Source organism: Tamandua tetradactyla, chromosome 2, assembly GCF_023851605.1.
Source record: "Tamandua tetradactyla isolate mTamTet1 chromosome 2, mTamTet1.pri, whole genome shotgun sequence".
Taxonomy (NCBI): domain Eukaryota; kingdom Metazoa; phylum Chordata; class Mammalia; order Pilosa; family Myrmecophagidae; genus Tamandua; species Tamandua tetradactyla.
In genome coordinates, this window is record NC_135328.1 from 51,759,648 (window position 1) to 51,778,656 (window position 19,009).

At 49.0% G+C, this 19,009-nt stretch overlaps 3 protein-coding genes across 9 annotated transcripts in view; 2 read left to right on the forward strand and 1 right to left on the reverse strand.

Annotated features, from left to right (window-relative positions):
• Nucleotides 1-1,882: 1,882 nt before the first annotated feature.
• Nucleotides 1,883-12,781, forward strand: PHYHD1 (phytanoyl-CoA dioxygenase domain containing 1). 5 transcript variants are annotated; one of them, XM_077146928.1, is made up of 12 exons: nt 1,883-1,996; nt 2,850-2,952; nt 4,853-5,011; nt 7,603-7,678; nt 7,832-7,879; nt 8,918-8,973; nt 9,039-9,101; nt 9,702-9,723; nt 10,998-11,126; nt 11,227-11,343; nt 12,075-12,201; nt 12,307-12,773. In XM_077146928.1, the coding sequence occupies exons 2-12, from the start codon at nt 2,920-2,922 to the stop codon at nt 12,350-12,352; spliced, it is 876 nt and encodes a 291-aa protein (XP_077003043.1). In that variant the 5' UTR covers nt 1,883-1,996; nt 2,850-2,919; the 3' UTR covers nt 12,353-12,773. The 5 variants fall into 5 exon arrangements, with proteins under 5 accessions (XP_077003043.1, XP_077003038.1, XP_077003036.1 ...); XM_077146921.1 differs by lacking the exons at nt 1,883-1,996; nt 12,075-12,201 and having other exon boundaries at nt 2,715-2,952; nt 12,307-12,778; XM_077146917.1 differs by lacking the exons at nt 1,883-1,996; nt 7,832-7,879 and having other exon boundaries at nt 2,717-2,952; nt 12,307-12,775.
• Nucleotides 12,782-14,823: 2,042 nt separating this feature from the next.
• Nucleotides 14,824-16,922, reverse strand: DOLK (dolichol kinase). Its single transcript, XM_077146818.1, has one exon. It carries the CDS (start codon nt 16,593-16,595, stop codon nt 14,979-14,981), a length of 1,617 nt encoding a protein of 538 aa, XP_077002933.1. The 5' UTR covers nt 16,596-16,922; the 3' UTR covers nt 14,824-14,978.
• Nucleotides 16,923-16,994: 72 nt separating this feature from the next.
• The window catches only part of NUP188 (nucleoporin 188), a 116,443-nt gene continuing 114,428 nt past the window's right edge, over nt 16,995-19,009 (forward strand). For 2 of the 3 annotated variants that reach the window (XM_077146744.1, XM_077146757.1), the window contains exon 1: nt 16,995-17,044. In XM_077146744.1, coding sequence (XP_077002859.1) covers nt 17,013-17,044 — 32 coding nt within the window. In that variant the 5' untranslated portion in view covers nt 16,995-17,012. The remainder of the gene's footprint in view (nt 17,045-19,009) is intronic. The other variant, XM_077146750.1, reaches the window with a different exon arrangement.

The window sequence follows — 19,009 nt, forward strand, 5'->3', positions numbered from 1 at the left end:
ATATCGGCTGAATGGGGTGCCTGTATGTGCCAGGCACAGGGCACAAGCTAGAGATCTCACAGCCATCATATCTCTGCCGGCCCAGTCATCTGTGGTTTGTGCCCTGATAAGCTTCGCCAAGGCGAGGAGGAGAGCCCTGGAATGGGGCTAGTGGTACTAGGTTTTTACCCCAGCTCAGTTATCCCCTGTATGAGGGAGGGCAGATCCATTCCCTCCTATGGCCCAGCTTCACAATGGGCTTTCCCCATCTGCATAATGGGCATTTTTACTCAGTGCTCTCAGAGATCCCTTGCAATTCCTAAAGCAAGTCCCTGGGACTCTGCAGCGGTGAAGCTGTGAGTCACCATGGGAGGTCCTGACTTGGATCCCAGCTCCTTTAGAGGCCTGGGATCAAAGGTAGAGGCCCAGATAGGTGGACAGAGCTGCTTTTAGATCCCAGCTCTGCTATTTATTTGATATGGGGTCTTGTTGCCTCATTTGTGAAAATCAGGATGGTGATGCCACCCTTGTAGGATTGTTCCAAGGCTTACATGTGATAATTATGCTGTAAAGTTTTTAGCAGTTTTGGCTCCTAGTGATAAATACTCGTGTCCTTCACTGGGAGGAGGGAGACTTGAACTGGGCTGACCTGAGGACCCTGGGGCAGGAATTTCTTGGTGAGGGGGAAAAGCCATGGTCTCTGCCCTTGATGGAGTTTGATTGCTGCTTGGGCTTCTCTGGAATGGGCAGGAAAGAGTTTGTCTTTAATCCATCCAAAGTGACTCTGACCCCTCCAGGTGGCCTCAGGATCCAGCTGAGGCCACCTCCTCCCTCTTCTGCCTCTGTCACGGGATTTCTGACAGAGGGATTGAGCAGCTGGGCTGCTACCCCCTCTGAAACTCTCTTGTGTCTGCGGTGGAGGTCTTCCCCTCTGTTTAGTACCCTTGCCACTAGCCCCTTCCCCCCTTTTCTTCCCCCACTAAGGCCTTGGAACCATCCAGTGCCCAGAGGCCAAGGGTTGGATCTGGAGCTGGTTAGTTTTTGGAAAAAACAACAATGTGGAAATCACCACCCACCCACTTCCCAAGGCCTGAGCAGAATGAACAAATACTGGGAAGTGGAGCCCCTCCTTTCGCCTTCCCTCTCTGCCCGCCCGCCCACAGTGGCTCTTCCCCACCCCATCCGAATAGACTGAGGGTTTATTACAGTGGTGGTCTTATAACAGCAATTTGGAAAAATTGGGGAAGCTCAAAAAATATCCTCATTTTGCCACCACTTCTAACATTTGGTGAACAACTGATACAGTAGGCATTTTCTAAGTACTGCCACTGTGCCAAACTCTGTCTATGGTAAAACATTCATTTTGCTCCATCCTCATAGGAGATACTTCTGTTGTCCCAAATTACAGATGGGGTAAGTATGGCCAGCACCTGCTCAAGATTTCAAAATGATGGCTTGTCTCAACCCAGGTCTGCCATACTAGCCTACTAGTTGGGCCTTGGTTGGGGCTTTCGAGGGGTATTGCTTGCCCTCTGTGCCTGGCTGGCCCAGCTTGAGGGGACCGTTGCTGTGTGCCAAGCATATGGTAGGTGACTCTGTGTAATATGTTGAGTGACTACATTGAAAGGGGCTAAAACAGCTGGGAAGGTGCTTTGCCTCCCTCCTCTTGACTGTATTTTCCTCATGGTTCTGTCTTCTGCCCACCCTCTTCCCCTTCCCTAATCTTTCTGAACTTTTCCCACCATCCTCAAGAGCAGGGATGGGAGCTCACCCCTCCCTCTGGCCCTCTGGAAGCCTGGACAAAGCAGTAACTGCCAGTGCTGTAGCCCAGAAAACACAGCTTGACTTGAGGCCAAGGCTCACAGGGCTGAGCAGTGTGTCCCTGTGCCTCACTCCTGAGACACTCTGTCTCTTCACCATTCAGAAAGCCATCGTTTCAGGGAAGTCCAGTGGCCGGAGTTCCAGAAGCTACAGAAAGTGTTCCTGTCAGCTGCTGGAAGAGCAAGCTCAGAGAAGGGTGGGTGTGCATGTGCTGTTCTGATCTCCAGGCTTGGCTGGGCCAGCCCTTCTTGAGACACCAAATATTTTGGGTCTGGGGTGGAAAATAGGAACCATCGCTTTCCTCCCTCATTCTGAAGACTCAGTCCCCATTCTGTAGGCCCTTCCTCTTTCTAGGTGAGATAGCGCTTTCTTCTATCCCTTCCTCTGAATCGCAGACTCACTCATAAACTCCATATAGCCCCCAGAATCCTCCCAGGGCCTGGAGAGTTTCATATCAGAGCTGGGAGAGTCTGGGACACCTTTGAAATGCAAAGCCACTGAGAACCTAGTGTGACATGGACGTTCCCCAAACGCAAACCCGCACCTCCACCCTACCCAGATATTGATGCTGGTGGTCTCAGGGACTTTCTAATCCTTGTTTCAGTCCTGGAGAGGGAGCTACTACTCAGAGGTCATAGTTAATGGTGGCTCTGTACTTCTGCTAGCTCAGCTTCTTTGCCCCAATACTCCCAGGACACATCTTCTGGGTCCTTGGTAAGTAGCCTGGAGGAGAGGAACTGGTTAAAAGCCATAATTAAGATGAGAGAAGGCTAATCCTGGATTAGCTGTGAGGGAAGAATACAGAGGCAAGGGCCATTGCTTCATCCAAGGGCAGAAGGGAGAGAGAGGGAGGGGGAGGGTTGTGGAGCGCAACAGGGAGAGAGATCCCAGGCCTATCTGTGTGTTGGGGGTGGGGGACCTCTGGTAGGATTGGATTTTGTCTGGGTACGGAAGGGTTAAGTTCCTGTGGGCGTTCCAGACTTGGGCCAGCTTCCCCTAGACCTTTCTTCCAGTAACTTGGGCCAGCTTCCCCTCGACCTTTCTTCCAGTACACACCAGGAAGAGTTCTCTGTTCAGTACACACCAGGAAGAGTTCTCTGTTCAACTTGCGTGGTCCATATGGCCTGCCTGAGCCCCTTGCAGCTCCAGAAGGTAGGGGCCTGTGGGTGGGGGGGTGGGGGGTGGGGGGGACGTCCTAAGGAAGCAATCCCACCCCCAGCCATATTACAAAAGAGGAGACCCAGGCCCAGCGGGGTCAGTTCCCAAACACGAATCATAACTTGTGCACACAACATCACGATTATCTAGGCCGCAGGACTCAGGTGGCAGTGGATGGGTTGACCCTAAGGAGAAAAAAAGCACCCAGATCAGCTAGTTCAGACCCCAGCCTGGCTATGCCACGGGGGGTGGGGGGGGGTGGCTCACGAGGGACGACCAACACCCAGAGCCCGAAGCCTGATGAGGGTTTCGACTGGACAGACTTACAAAAGACTAACCCATCATAATAGCTACCACTTTTGAGCGCTGGCCATGTCGCATAAAGGAGGCACTGTTGTTATTTCATTTGGCAGTCTGAGGTTCAGAAAGGTGAAACAACTCACTCAAGTTCTCAGGTAAAATACCAATTTGTATCTGTGTTTTTTTTTTTTTTTTTTTTTTTATTTCACAGTATATCAGGAACATGTCCTTAGGTCAGTCATAATTTTTCTACAACATAATTTTTATCCACTGCGTTGTGTTCCAGGGTAAATAAACCTGGAACTTTGTTGGAACCATCTCCTTTGCTGCATGATTAGGTTGCTTCCGATTTATTGCTCTTCTTAAACAATGCTTAGTCAATGTCCTCATACATATATCTTTACTTACCTATTTGCTAATCCCAAGAGAAGAATTCCTAGCAGTGGGTTTACTAGATCAAGGGTATGCTTGGTTTGCTGTATATGGCTCGATTCCACAGAGGCAATATTCTGCTTGATATTGATATGAGGATTAAGTTTCTAACGTTCAGAGCTGCCGAGAGACAGAAGGGCCCTTGGTGGGTGGTCATGAATGTTCCAGTGCCTGGCATGTGGAAGCCAGAAATGGGCATCCGCAAGGATGGGTGGGGTGGGGGGTGGTGGGAGATGGGGATTGTGGTAACTGGAAATCTGACACTTAGTGGTGAATTTGGGAGGTGACTTCCAATGTCCCTATTAAGGCTAGACTTTATAATTCTCTGTAAGCAAATGTGCAAATACTCTTTCTCTCCCTATGTTTTGCTCTCAATAGCCTCAGAATATAAGAGCTAGAGGCAAATCAGAATAAGCCATTCTGTTTTAACTCCCCCACTGGCTGCCGGCTGCACTTAGGATAAAGCTTGGCTCCTGCCACCCTCCTGCCGCCTCTCTCTCCCACCTCCCCATCTTCACTTTCTGTTCTCTCAGTTCCCAATACCTCATGTTCCTCTGCATTCAGGGGCTTCACACATCCTCTTCTCTCTGTCTAGAATGTTCTTCCTCATCTCTTACCACCTGCTGACTCCCATTATCCTGCTGGTCTCCTTTCTTTAAATGTCAGAGCTGGTGCCCAGAGACCCCTCTCCTCCCCTTTCTACCAAGTGCACTCAGCATAGTTTGTGATCACACTTCAGTACACCTGTGTGATGATTTGTTTACTATCAGTCTCCTCAACAAGACTGTAAACTCTCTAAGGGCAGGGGTAATGTCTGGCCAGCTCATAACTGTCTCTAGCTCCTGAAACCATGTCTCGTACACAGGAGATGTTCAACCGGCATTAACTGAATAAATGAATAGGCTGTATTTCCACGTGGCCGAAGCCAGTGGAGGGGAAGGGCTAAGACACCTCCCTTTCCCCTTCCTCCTCCCTTCCTTCATGCAGCCAATATCTGCTACATCACTGATTGTCAGACACGTGCCCAGTGTCAGGACAGCAATGAACAAGACATTTGGTCTCTGCCTACACAAATGCTGGTTTTGGGGAGAGAGTGATCAAATCAGTCATCCTAAGGAGGGTTCGAGGACAGGGGGGACACTGAGTCTTATTCCCATTGTAGTTCCAGGAGGATGGATTCCTGGTCCTGGAAGGATTCTTGTCTGCAGAGGAGTGTGTGGCCATGCGGGAGAGGATTGGTGAGATAGTGGCTCAGATGGATGTCCCTCTCCATTGCCGCACAGAATTTTCCACCCAGAAAGAGGAGCAGCTCCGAGCCCAGGTAGGTGCCTAGAGCAGGTGAGGATAGGATATGGCCTTTGATTGGGGCACTCAACCCCCAGCCAGAGCAGCAACCTGGAAGGGAGGACTCTAAGGCCTCTGGATTTGCTTTTATAACAGACCAGGTGCCAGGCTAAGCACATGATACACATCTTTCCTTCATTCCTTCACGATGAATTCATAATGTAGACATTATATCCCCATTTAACAGGTAGGGGAAAAATAAGGCTTAGATATCACTTGCCCAAAACCATACAATTGATAATTGAGATTTGGACCCAGATCTAACACCAAGTCCATGTACTTGCTCTCCTGTACTGCCTCAGTAGTTCTCTGCCACAAAGGGCCTCTTTCTGGTCAGGAACCCAGAATAAGTCAAGCAATTCTGTTTACTGATGGCTTTATAATAAGGCTTATTCCCCAATGAGACCAGAACTAATCTTGTTTCTTCCCAGCGACCTACTTAACCACAATAAGAACCAAAACAGTTTGAATTGGATAAATGGAAACTCAAAGGGGGTTTCCCACACAGTTTTCTTAATCCTTTGTGGCCTGAATTTTTAAGCCTGTCTGGTGGGGACAGCCCAGTGGGATTCAGGCATGCTCAAGTTGAGGAGCTCCTGCCACCTGGTGGACACAAAGAAGGCTGCTGCCTTGCATCCCAGAGAATGGAGACTTTCATAGATGGATCAAGGGTTACAGTTCCCTCCAAATAGTTGGTCCAGTTGGCCACACTCCCAGAGATGGGAGGTCCTGCAGGCAGAGACAGTCAGGTTACCCAAAGGCTCAGAGGAATGAGGGGACCAAATCCTGTGTCCTTCAAGTCCTGTGAGAAATGTTCCAGAGACCAGAGGCGGGGGTGGGTGGCTGGAGGGTTAGGAGAAGCAAGTGTGTATGTCTCGGTTTATAGAGCTTGCAAAGAACTCCACACAGTTCCCAGGACTTAGTAAACCCTCAATATATACTACTGATATTGTGAAAGACTTTGAAATGGGCATTAAAAAAGAAAAAGTTTTATGTCTAATGCTCCCTTCCAGCTAATCTTCACCTTTCACTGTTTTTGAGTTATTTCACAACTATGTAAGCTGTACAAAACTGATTAAAATGCAATACTTGTCCATAGAAATGGATATGAACTGTGCCTGGTGGAATGCAATTATTGCTTTGTGGATACACCAGTTTTGCCTCTATTTGTGAATTCATTTTCCTTATTGCCTGTAGATGTGTGGTTCTTGGAAGTCTCCTTTGAGTTGGTTGTAATATCTTACTGTTTCACTTATTAATATGTTTAGCATCATCTTTAGTATTATTATCAATTAGGTTCCCCCAAGTTCCCTCCCCCTGATCCTAACTCAGAGGAGCTAAGAATATTGGGAACAAAAGAGAACAAAATAAAACACAGTTTTCAGTGAGAAGGTCTTTGAAAGGGACTAGGCAAGTAATTGAGTTAAGCCATGCAGGCTGAATTTGAGAGCAGATGCACATGTAAGGGAGTGATGGGGGCTGTAGCCATCTGGGGAACCCAGAGACGGGGGGGTCAATGCCAACTCAGCTCCAGTAATATCATCTGTCATGCAGGAAGGTAGTATGGTCTGCCTTTGTAAAACAAAAAGAGCTGCTGGATGATATCTTTACTTCCTGCTGGGGAGATATATATATATGATGGTGGGTCAAGAGTGACTAAAGCCACATGGAAAACATGGGGCATCTTCTTGGAACATTATTTTCATATGATGCTAAGAAATTTAAAACATTATATTAAAATTAACAAGGATAAGTTATTAAGAAAAAGGATAAGTAATAGCTTATATTTATTGCACATTTAGTTGTGCCTTGCTTTACATGTAATAATAATAATAATAATAATAATAATAATAATAATAATAATAAAGCAAATACTCACATGGTACTTACCAATTTCAAGACATCCCAGGTGCTTTATATATATATCAACTCATAATTCTTACAAAACCCTATGTGATAGGTACCATTAATAGCATCTGTATTTTATGGGTGAGAAAACTAAGCCTAGAGAAGTACAGTAATGTAGTCATGGTAACACAGCCAATCATTGGCAGAGCTAGAATTTGAACCCAAGTATTTTAACTCCAGAGTGTGTGCTTTCACCTGTTATAAGATTCAGCCACTAGCTGGAGCCTCCAGTAAGTCAGGGAAAGTAAATTCTCTTATTATCCTCTCTTTTACAGATAAGGAAATCAAAGCCTGGAGAGGAAAAATAAGTGGCCCAAGGCTAACTGAGAACCAGGCCTGTCTGATTTTAGTGCCTGTGTTCTGAATTACTCTGGAGTAAAATACAGGAGTCATGTGACTTATTAAGGGTTTCCAAGCACTTTTGGGTTTGTAGCTTCAGGCTGTGCTTCCAGGCACTCCAGGTTCCAGTTCACTGTCCTGTGCCTCACTGGACAAGTTTGAGAAATGGCAGTGGGGTGGGGAGGGGGTGGCGGTGAGGGTGGGGGACTCTGTAGCCCTGCTGGAGTGGGAAGCATCTGAATCTTCCCTCCCTCTTGGCCAGGCCCAGCTCAGACCCTAGAATACTCTCTTAATCTCTCTGCGGATGTCACCTCTCCATAGGGCAGCACAGACTATTTCTTGAGCAGCGGTGACAAGATTCGATTCTTCTTTGAGAAAGGCGTTTTTGACAAAGAAGGTTTGGAGCTGGGGCCCTAGAGGTGTAGGGGAGGCACAGTAGGGGTGGGCTGAACTCGGGTATCTGCCCCCAGGGCTGGGAGGCTCTGAAGCCAGCTGCCCCTTGAAGGCTGAGCTCCAGTTCTTCTGCCTTTACCTGTTCCTTGTGCAACAGGAAATTTTCTGGTCCCTCCGGAGAAGTCCATCAACAAAATTGGCCATGGTGAGCAGGGGCCTGGGGTGGGGTGAGAGTGGGAAAGAAAATGGGGAAAGCGAGGCCTGAAGAGGTTAAGGGCGTATCCAAAGCTCATAGTAAGTTAGTGGCCGAACAAGTGGCATGTCTGATTGTAGAATCCCCATCTGGTCCTGCTTTTCTGCATCATATGATGCTACCACAGTACTGGAAGAGATGTTTCTACTTTAATCTCCTCCCACCCAGATGGGCCATGTGGCAGGTCCCTCAACTCTTTAATGCCTGTTCTGGAGATCATCCAGGCCCCAGAAATGAGGGGCTTCTGGGTCCAACTGCTTCCTGGAGCCTCCTCAAGGAGTACCTGACATACTGACATGTCCCCTATTCTATGTCCCTAAAACCAAGCCATGAAACCCTCACTATTTGTAATAATAACGATAGCAAGTGATGATAATGAATGACTCTTCTGTGCCAGGCCTGGGCTATTGTTGTACATACATTAGCCCATGGAGTCCTTAAAGTAACTTTGGGAGTTAGGAATGTTTTTCTAATCCCCATTTTACAGAGGAGGAAACAGGCTTACAGGAGTGAAATGGTTACCTGAGGTCACACAGAGTAAGTGGCAGTACTGCGATTTTTACCAAATAATGGGCCCCTTGGAGGCCTTTGTACTTTGTGAGCAGTAGGGAGTCAGGGTTTGTTTGAGTAAGGTTCCCAGGTGGCTGAAAGGTCAAGAATATGGTCATGGGTGCGATGGGGCTGGGATGGGGTGACAGCAAATATGGGGCCTATTATTTGGTTGTAAAAAAGTGGAAAGTTAAAAAAAAAAAATGGGTGGGCAATGGTGGCTCAATGGCAGAGTTTTCGCCTGCCATGCAGGAGATCCGGGTTCGATTCCCCGTGCCTGTTCATGCCAAAAAATAAAAAATAAATGAAAGTGGAAAGTTTAATACACAAAAAATAGATGAGAATATCAAAATGTGCCTTAGTCTGGGTGCCCAGAGCTAGTTGCTAGAGGGATGTATGGGGATGGGGGACTGGCCAGTCAGCCCACCTCTGCCCCTACAGCTCTGCATGCCCATGACCCAGTCTTCAGGTGTGTTACACACTCCCCCAAGATACAGGTAAGCAGAAAATGGGGCAAGGGCCAGGTGGGTGGGCCAGATGATGACTCTCTGCCCATTTCCAGGCCTTGGCCAGGAGTCTGGGTCTCCAGATGCCTGTGGTGGTACAGAGCATGTATATCTTCAAGGTGAGCACCCTACCTTCCCTAGACCTGTTACCCCTGTGTAAAATGGGTGTAGTGCCCATACTAAGTCCCTCCTTACAATGGGCCAAGGAACTATTATTGGAAGTTGGCAGGGGAACTCAGCACAGCCGAAGTAATGCCTGGCACTTAGTTGGCACTCCGTGAAAATTTGGTGATAGGAGGGATCCTTAGGACTCCCTCCTCCCTTCTTTGAAACACTCTGCTCCCAGCTTTCAAGGCCCAGCTCAGTGCCACTTCCTCTAAAAAGCATCCAGATACCCTGAGTAAGGATCCATCTGATCTTGGATCTGGAAGGCTTAACTGCTAGCCTAGTCTCAGCCTGTTGTAGCCCTCACTCCACGCTGCTTGTCTCCTGCTTAGACTGAGAGTTCCCTGTTGGGTAGGGTGATTTTTTCTCTTTGCATCCTTCCTCAGCCTGGCACACAGTTATGTGCTTGGTAGCTGGGTGTTGGCATGGAATCCTTGGAGATGAACATCATTAGCCAGGGCAGGAGCATCTTCTAAGATTCAGAGCAAGCCCTGCTCTTCCTGCCTGCACCCCCTCACTACTCTCCATCCTCACTAGTCTTCTCTCTCTTTCAGCAACCTCACTTTGGTGGCGAAGGTGAGCGTCGTGCAGGCTGTGGGGCCCAGCAAAGGTTACTAGTGGATGATCTGGGACATTAGTGGTTGTCAGGTCTTTGGAGGAAGGGAAAATGACTGCTGAGATGTCTCTGGACAGGAGCCTTGGCCACAGCAGGAGGAGCCACTTTCCATTCCTTCCCAAAACAGTGGATTGGGAGGGAGCTGTGGAGACCTTGGCACAGTGGTTCCCAAACCTCGCAAAACTGTATCTCGTTAAAAATACAAAGTCCTGGGCTCCATTCCCTGAGATCTTGAGTTAATAGGCCTGCACAGCCTTGGGAATCTATTTTTTTAACATGCTTCCCAGGGGGCTGATTCAGCAAGATATTGATGATTTAGTTCTAAACCCCACCGGATGCACAGATGCCCTTTACGGTATCCCTAGAGGATGATTATCCACTTCTGCTCTAATGTCCCCAGTGACAGGGAGCTCACCCCCTCACAAGGTAGCTCTTTCCTTCTGTCCATGAGCCCAAGTCTGCCTTGTTGTGACTACCTTCTCTTCCCTGCCTTTCGGCCCAAGGACAGTTCTCCTGACCATCCCTCCCTGAGCCTTTTCTGCCCTAGCCCAGCATCCCCAGTTCCTGCCATTCCTCCCCCAAATGCTTTGGAGCTCCCCACCATTAGGATATTTCCTTAGGGCATTGTCCAGATTGTTGAAGTTCCTTTTAAAGTTCAGTGTTCAGAAAAACACATAGTTCTGGAAGAAGGAAGGAGGTGATATTAGCACCTCTTCACTGTGTTACTGCAGACTAAGGTCTTTTGTTCAGTGGTTCTCCATCTTAGCTTTGCCCCATGATCACGTGGAAGAGGTGTTTAAAATGTGGCTGTCATAGTTATTCCCCACTTTGTACCCGACTTCCCAATCCTCTGCCACCAAGTAGACCATCTCGTAGCTGGAGACTGCTTGTACCTGGTTAGTAATAGTAGCTTTAGTTAGTTGGCTGGAATTATACAATAGCAGCTACTTTTTTAGCAAGCAGTTACAATGTTGGACTCTGTACCTTTCATACATCAGCTCATGGAATCCTCCCGAAACCCTATGAGATAGGCTATCTATGGGATCACTTTACAGTGTCAGCAATTGACACTTTCATAGGTGAAATCTCTTGCTCAAAGTCTCAGGACCCGGAAGTGGTGAGATTCTAAATGATCACAGGAAGGCAGGCTAGTTCAGAAGGCTCTGAGAGGACTGAGGGTGAGGTGGTGCTAGGGAAAGGGTGGGCTTCTCACTCCCGGGTGGGCTTGCTGCAGTCTTCCCTCACCAGGATGCCTCCTTCCTATACACGGAGCCCCTGGGCCGGGTCCTGGGCATTTGGATCGCATTGGAGGATGCCACGCTGGAGAACGGCTGCCTCTGGTTCATCCCTGGCTCCCATACCAGTGAGGATACCTATCTCTCCCTGCCCACCTGTACCTTTCTGACCTCTAAGAAAGAGGAAACTGGAGAAAAAAGGGCTGAAGTTTCCATCTTGGCCTGCAGGTGGAGTGTCAAGAAGGATGGTACGGGCCCCTGCTGGCTTGGCACCTGGCACCAGGTTCCTTGGGTCAGAGCCAGCCTGGCATAACAGCCTCTTTGTGCCCACACCTGTGCAGAGAGGTAGGTAGAATGTAGAGGTCAGGAAGGCAGGGGGCTTGAGGCCATGCATATGGGTCTGTGCTCATTCTGACTATCCAGAAAGCAAGAAGGCTGTAAAGCCACACTGAATGAGGGAAGCCAGGGTTGGATAGGCACTTAGAATTCAGGAAGCAGTGTGGTTAACAGTAAAATCTGAATCAGGTCCCAATCCAGGTTCTGCTATTTATGGGTTGTCTCTTTGGGCAATGACTGAACTTTCCCAAGCCTCAATTTCCCCAAATGTAGAGTGGGAAGTAAGATGATGATCTAAGATGTTTTCGCAGAACCTGTGTGGCATACAAGAAGTGCTCGACAAATGCCAGCTACTAGTTCATCATCTTCCTTTTAGAAAAGGGAGAACTGAGGTCCAACTCAGCATTCACTGGCCAAGGTCACAGCTGACTGGCACATTACAGAGAGGTTCAGCCTCACTCTGCAAACACAAGAGAAGGAAGGCCCTTCTTAAGGCTTGCCAAGGGCACTGGCCATGTGAGAAGGAACTTGATCCCAGGAGAACATCCCTATCCCTAACGAGTACAGCCTCTAGCCCTGAAGCAGGATGTGGGGGTGAGGTCAAGGGATGGGAATGGGGATAAATGGGGGCACAGAAATGCTTGAGGAATGAGGGCCCGACGAACTGTCCTGTCCTGGGAAGGGGGTATGTGGAGGAGTGTGAGGCTTTTGTTCTCCTGTCCTGCTTGTGTCCTTACAAGGGGCCCTTGTTCTAATCCATGGAGAAGTGGTCCATAAGAGTGAGCAGAACCTCTCTGACCACTCACGCCAAGCTTATACTTTTCACCTCATGGAGGCCTCTGGCACGACCTGGAACCCAGAGAACTGGTAGGTGGTATGTAGGGTGTGCCTGCCCCAGAAAATTCCCTAAAGAGGTCCTGTAGGATAGAAGCACTAAACTGGGAATTTCAAGCTCAACTCTATCTTTTGCAGGCTCCAGCCAACAGCAGAGCTGCCCTTTCCCCTACTGTACACCTAAAGGCCCTCAGCAGGGCTCAGGCACTGTCCTCTCCAGATGAAGGTGGGGACTGCTAACACAGACAGCAGGCCAGTCTGCCTTGCCCAACCTACTGGCTGCAGTGAGGAAGCTGCATCTCCCCTCCTGGGCATTCCTTCTGCCAGTATCTGTGCAGGGAAGTGGCAGAGCAGCAGTCCAGTTTGGATGGGAGGCTTTTCCAAGATCTTTGTCTCCGCTTCCATACTGCCCCAATACCACCTCTCCCAGAACCATGAAAGGGTTCTGGTCACCTCTCTTCGGCTTCTCACTCTTATCTCTTCTAAGGTAGAACTCTGATTTGTACACTGCAAGACACAATAAAAATGAATTACAAATGCAGCTTGTTTCTTTCTTTCTTAAGCAGCCTTGCTGTCTTGACAGCCCTCCTGCAAATCATCCCAGGTACCCCGGCCTGGCCTGGAACACACTATATGATTTTAATAACGTCACATTTACTGGGCACTCACAGTGAGCCCAGCTCTGTGCTAAGAGTTTTCTTTGTTTTACCGCTCATTGGCTTCTCACACCTATCTCTGAATTCCTTGCTCTTAGCATTTGTACTTACAAATCAAGGACCTGAGGCCTGGAGAAGTTAAGTGACCTGCTGAAGTCAGCCATTCAATTGTTCAGAATGCTCCAGAGCCTGCACTCCCAAGAGCTACACTACCCAATCCTCCCTGCTTGGGGAGGTAGGAAGGAGACCAATCCCTTCCCGTCTCTGGGCTTGTTTCCCCATCTATATGATAAGGGGGGCAGACTAGGATGTGCTGGGCAGGCACCCAAATCCTCAGTGGGAACAACTGCCAATCCCAAAACCTAATAAGCTGGGGTCTGGCCCAGTTGCAAACTGGGGGATACTGGCTGAATCTAGACTGCAGATTTGTTTTTAACAAAACTTTTTTAAATTGGGAGCTCTACCAGGGTTTTTGAACAGGGGAAGTTTGACAACCTAGGGCCTACATTCTAGCATGGCATCTATTGGCTGGAGCTGCCTCCTTAGAGGCATGTGTTCTCTGGTCCAGCAGAGTTCGTATTTTCTCAGTCCTCATTTATCTGCATTACCTACCTGGTCTCTGCAGGCATATGTGTGACCCTGATTAGTCTAACCCACCACTGGACACACCAAGGCCAAGAAAAGAGCCCTTTCCCAAGGCCAGTGGGGCAAAGCTGGGGCTCTTTCCCCAACATTTTGCTGCCTTCTTTGGCAAGCAGTAATAGGGAACTGAGAGAAGGATCAGGTTTGTTGAGTCTCCTTTGGGGCACAAAGGAAGGTCTCAATAATCTCCTCTGAAGGAAAGGAACTTGGTAGTAATTTCCAGGCAGAAGCATAAGGTGCCGGTAACAGCTCCTGGGCTTTGCTCTTGGTTTCTGGCCTTGGCAGGCCAAAGTTATCACCTCTTCCTGCTAGGCTCCTTGCTAGGCTAGGTGAGAAGGGAGAAACTTGTTTAGTTTCATGTAACCAGCTGTTATTTTCCCATTGATGGGAAATGTTCATCCACTCAGCAAATGTCTACCAAGTTCAGCTATGTGCCAGGCTCTATAGGGGAATCAGGCAGGCCCAGACCCTGTTCTCCCAAGAGCAAGGCTGAAGCATGGGTCCCTTGTTTAGGCAGAGGTGTTCAGAGTAGAGCTATGGAAACTCCTGCAGCCCTTATGGACCTGTCCTAGGCTCTAATTTGTTGTCAGGGAAGAAACAGACTTGGACGTGACCGGAGGGTGAGAGGGTCTAAGGAGGGACATCTTGATAAGGACCCTGTACTGTCCAGCCCATTTTTCTCCATCAGCACACCTAGCCAGGCAGCAGAGACCTCGGAAGTGGGAGGTAGATGGGTGGGGCTGGCTTAAACAGGACATTAGCTCAGGACCTGATCCTCTTCCTCCAGCTCTTTTATACTATGCCCCAAACCTATCCCACCTCTCCCCTTCAGCTCTTCCAAATCCAACTGGGAGATACCACATGCCTTCTCCTCCTCTAAATGAAGCCATAGGAGTAAAGTTCACTCTGATCTCCAAGTACAAGACAAATTTCTTGGCTTGCAATGCTTTTTTGCTAAGATGAGGACTGGTCTTGGGCAATAATGACACTTTCCCTTACTTATTGCTCGTTGCCTAGGCCTGGGCTAGATACTTCATACACATCTCATTGGATCCTCACAATACCCCTATAAACAATTATTCCCATCTTGTAGATGGAGTTGAGGCTCAGAGTGACTATGTGACTCATCAAAGGTCACACAGTTAATAAGTAGTGCAGCCGAGGATTCTAACCAGAGTAGTTTGACACCAGGATCTTAAGTGTCAACCATTATGTTCTACTGCGTCCAGTGTTCACTCTGGTCCTCCCTGAGAACTATGAGGTGAGAGAAGGGGATTCTATAGCATACTCAAATTCTTTGAGCTGATTCAGTATCATTTAAGCCTGTTTTCTTTTAAAACATCAGAAAACTAAAACCTGGAGAACTCTGATTTTTATTTTAAATCTGAATCAACTGAAAAAGCAAATCTTCTTTTCACCCCTTGGCTCTTCTTGCCTAAGAGGCTGGGTGCTGTGGGGGCCATTCATCCTCCTCATGTCTCTGTTTCCTTTATTACTGCTGCTGCACAGCAACTAGGCCATCAGCAATATCAGGAGGTAGAGAGGCAAAAGGAGATTGTCTATCTGTGTAGTGTATGCTTCTAGAAGGGACACAGTGCTGATGGACCCCAAAATCCAAGCATAACTGTAGTTTAGGTCCACTCCACTGTCAAAAATTAAGATAAGAGCCACAGAAATGATTTGGGCAAATATGGATGTCATGGTTCCCTCGAAAGTCTTTTTGGTTCCAGGCCAGCGGATTTCTCCCATGGTGCTGCCAAAGACAGAGGCCACAGTATCGCCCACACCTACGGCTAAGACACCAGCGTAGGGGACTAAGGCCCTTGCTCCCCCAAGACTACCCTTCTGTGTACAGGGTCTGGGGACCAGCCAAATGGGAAGAGACATGCCCAGGAGCAGGTAGATGTGTGTCAGGATGAGTGGTCCGCTGTCTCGTTCATCTAGGAAGAGGGAAAGGAGGGTCCGCAGAGTGTGACCTAGGGGCTTGATGCGGAAGTAGCGCACATACTCCAGGAAGATGAAGACTGCCAGGCATACAGTGGCAGCCACATAGAGCAGTGGCCGGTCAAAGATGATACCTGGGATATAGGTGGCTACCACAATGAAATGGAAATACTTTCGGGTGATGGAGGGGGCCTGGTGCTTCTTGGACTCAGAAGATGACCGCTTGGCATTCTGGTACAGCACCACCAGGCAGGCCAAGGTGGCCAGGAGAGACCAGTAGACTAGGAGGTAGATGCGGGTATCTGTCTGGAAGAGGAATTGAAGGAGCCAGTGCAGAGGGTTCCTGTGGATGAGCCGATGTAGCCAAGGTAAAACCACTCCAAGGCCCAGGACGCAGGTCATGAGATGAAAGAAGATGGAGGAGGCCCAGGTGCCTGAGTCCATGAAGACAAAGAGAGTGCTGAAGAAGATGCCCATGAGAACCATTCCTACCACCACCACTAGCAGGAAGAAGTCTACTGGATCTCCCTGGTTCTCCACCACGGTAAGAGAGCGCTTGATGAGTTGGTTGAGCACAAAGCTGATGCCGCCCAACACCAGCAGTGCCTCACCAGGGGTGAAGCAGCGGGGTAGCAGGTACAGCAGAATCATATTGAGGTAAACAAAGATCAGTAGGACCTCCAGGACCTCAATGACCTCGCTCACGCTAAGCGAGTGCTTCATGATATAAATGATGACACCTCCAGCCAAGCCAGAGACGACACAAGTGTTGGTAGGAACTGGGCGAGTGATGCCCAGTGCCAACACTGAGGAGAAGAGGGCCACAGCCATGCCAGTGGTTGCCACCACAATACCAAAGCGCTCGAAGTATGGGTTCCCCGCAGCATGGCAACGCTCCTTCATGACCAGTCCAAGCAAAGGCATGATCATGGAGGCAGGAAGTAGGCCACTGTTGGCAGACATTCGGAATTGGAAAACGGCGCTTCCCTGCTGTAGCAGCCGGTCCCACTTGTATTGGACATAGAAGGCCTGCACTGCGAGGGCCACAGCGCACCACGAATAGCGGTCCCACACCGCAGCATGGATGCTCAGCACCATGGCGAACACCACTGCCGCTTCCGCCAGCACCGACCCGCTCAGCGGAGCCCCGGTTCCGGGGGCCGGAGGAGCGCAATCTCGGGTCATGTTCCTAGACTTGAAGCCCCAGATAAGCCGAAGTGACTAAGGATGCCTTGCACTCCGGACCCGTCTGCCCCGCCAAGTAGAGGGAGGCAACTTCACCCAGCAAGCAACCTTTTTCCTCTGTTCACGAGCTGCGAGGAAGGAAGCTCCACAGCAGGTCACTCTCTGCAGCCTGGGAGCTGGTGCCCAGTCACAGTCCACCGCCTCCAACCTGAGGCGTAAAAATAGCCGCTCGGCCGCCTTCCTCACAACCTCTTCCACGCTCACCGCAGAATCCTCACCACCGGAGTATCGCCATTTTGGCTCCGCCCGGTGTCGCCTTCACGTGACAGAAAGCACCACCCCACGCACCCAGCCTGGAAGCGAGTGAACGCGTCGGCGCAGCGTCTGGAGGCGGGGCTGGGGCGCGCGCGCGCGAAGATGGCGGCGGCCGCCGGCGGGCTGTGTGTGAGGTGCGGAGCAGGCAGAGCCGGCGCGGGTGGTTGGGCGGTGCAGGGTCCAAGCAGGAGCAGGGCGGGAGTTTGGTGCGGAATGTGGTGACTTTAGTGGAGTGAAGGCCAGCTGGGTGGACGGGCGCCGAGACGAGAGGCAGTTACGTCCAAACGGTCCCCCGCGCGGGGACCTGAGGGGACTTCTTCAAGAGGAGGGCCGGGTTTTCACCCCTTCTCTTAGCGCCGGGCCTTCCGTCTTCTCACCTAAGCCTCCTCGCCTTCCTCTTCTCTCTTCGCGGGCCAAGTCCCTTGGCACACCACCTGCGCTTCCTCGTCCGGCCGTGACGCTTCTTTGAGGCACGACGGAGCGCTTCGCGGTCGCCTTGAGGAATCTCCCACCTCACCCCCGCGGCCGAGTCCCTGTGGCCTGCCTCGCTGACGGCTGGGCCTTTCCCGTCCCCACGTTCTCCCATGTGCTCTCATTAGGAAGTATGTTTGGTGTGGCGCCGAGCTACCTCCCTGCATTTTCCACCCTCATTTCTGCGCTGACTTAATTTCGTCCCACTGTTTTTTTTGGTCAGCGTACATGCTTGGATTCCAGGCACTATGCTAGGTTTTGGGAACAAGAAGATGAAATATTAAAACGAATGATATAGTTCTCACCTATAGAGTACTTAACAATGCCAGACTCTGGCGAAGCGTTTTATATGCATATCTCGTTGAATTCTCACAATGCTGTCAGGCATCTTCTGCTTTACAGATGACTCAGAAGCCCAGCGCTCAGAGCTGACTGTGGTAAAATGAGGATTTAAACCCAAGTCTGTCAACTCTAATGCCATAAGGCCATAAACCAAACCACCACACCCCTATCATCCACACAACAGCTTGGAATGTCTTCCATCCCTGTTACCTATTGTGCCTGTAGTGTCCCTGCCCCCCCCCCCCTTTTTTATTTGTCTTGTTTACTGCTGTATCCCTAGCACTTAGAACAATATATAATAGTTTTTCAGTAAATATTTAGTACCGATGTCGCCCATCTTCTCTGATATTGTTTCTTTCACCCCCTCATTTGGAAGTGAAATTTTGTTCTTTGCAATTTCCATTAGACTATGTCTATAATTTGTGAAGATCCGTTTGCCTATTTCTACCCTGCCTTTTCATGTCAGCATTATATTAGGCAGCATTGTGACCACTGTGCCCTCCTTTTCTTAGGCCTTTTTCATAGTCATTTCTGAGCTTGGTAGAAGTTCAGCACCTGTAGGGGAAGGCATGTTCTTAATGAGAGAGGACAAAGAGAAGGAAAGCTTTGGTTTGCTTGAAAGAGTTCCCTGATCATACTGGGAAACCTACCAAAAATCAAACCCAAAAATGGAATAAATGACAGTAGTGTTTCTAGGCATCACTTTGCTCATGGAGAATGATCTTTGTTTTTGTGCCAGAAGTCATGATCAACCAGTTGGGATTATACTGAAATATTAAAAAGAGTGATACAGTTCTCCCCTGTTTGGAATATCTAGAAATCAGGACTGTGAGAAAACAAATTCTGTTCCTGGTGTCTGCCAATTTGCAGATGACTCCAGATCTCTAAATTTGAATCCATTCCAGAGGAGTACTGAGGTATCTCAGAAACATGTTCTTGTAGGAAAGTCATTGCGTATGGTTAATACAAGCTGGCACTAGTCAGAAATGGAGTGATACTCTTAAAATTTGGGGGGAAGGCCACTTTGGAATTGGCAGAGTGTCATTTTGAATATTGTCATTTTTTTCTTGACTCTCTTGTTCTTTTCAGTTAATGAGTTTTGTAGAAGTCTAAGTGGTGTAGGTGTACTAAAGAAAAATAGAACTCAATTTGAAAAGCTTTTGCTTCTAAGCTTAAATCTCAGAAGGTTGTATCTCATCTGTGGAGTCAGAGCATCCATGGGCAGTGGCAACTTCTGTTATTTCCAGGTGGAGTTTAAGTGTATTCCTCAAAAGAGCTATCAGAGT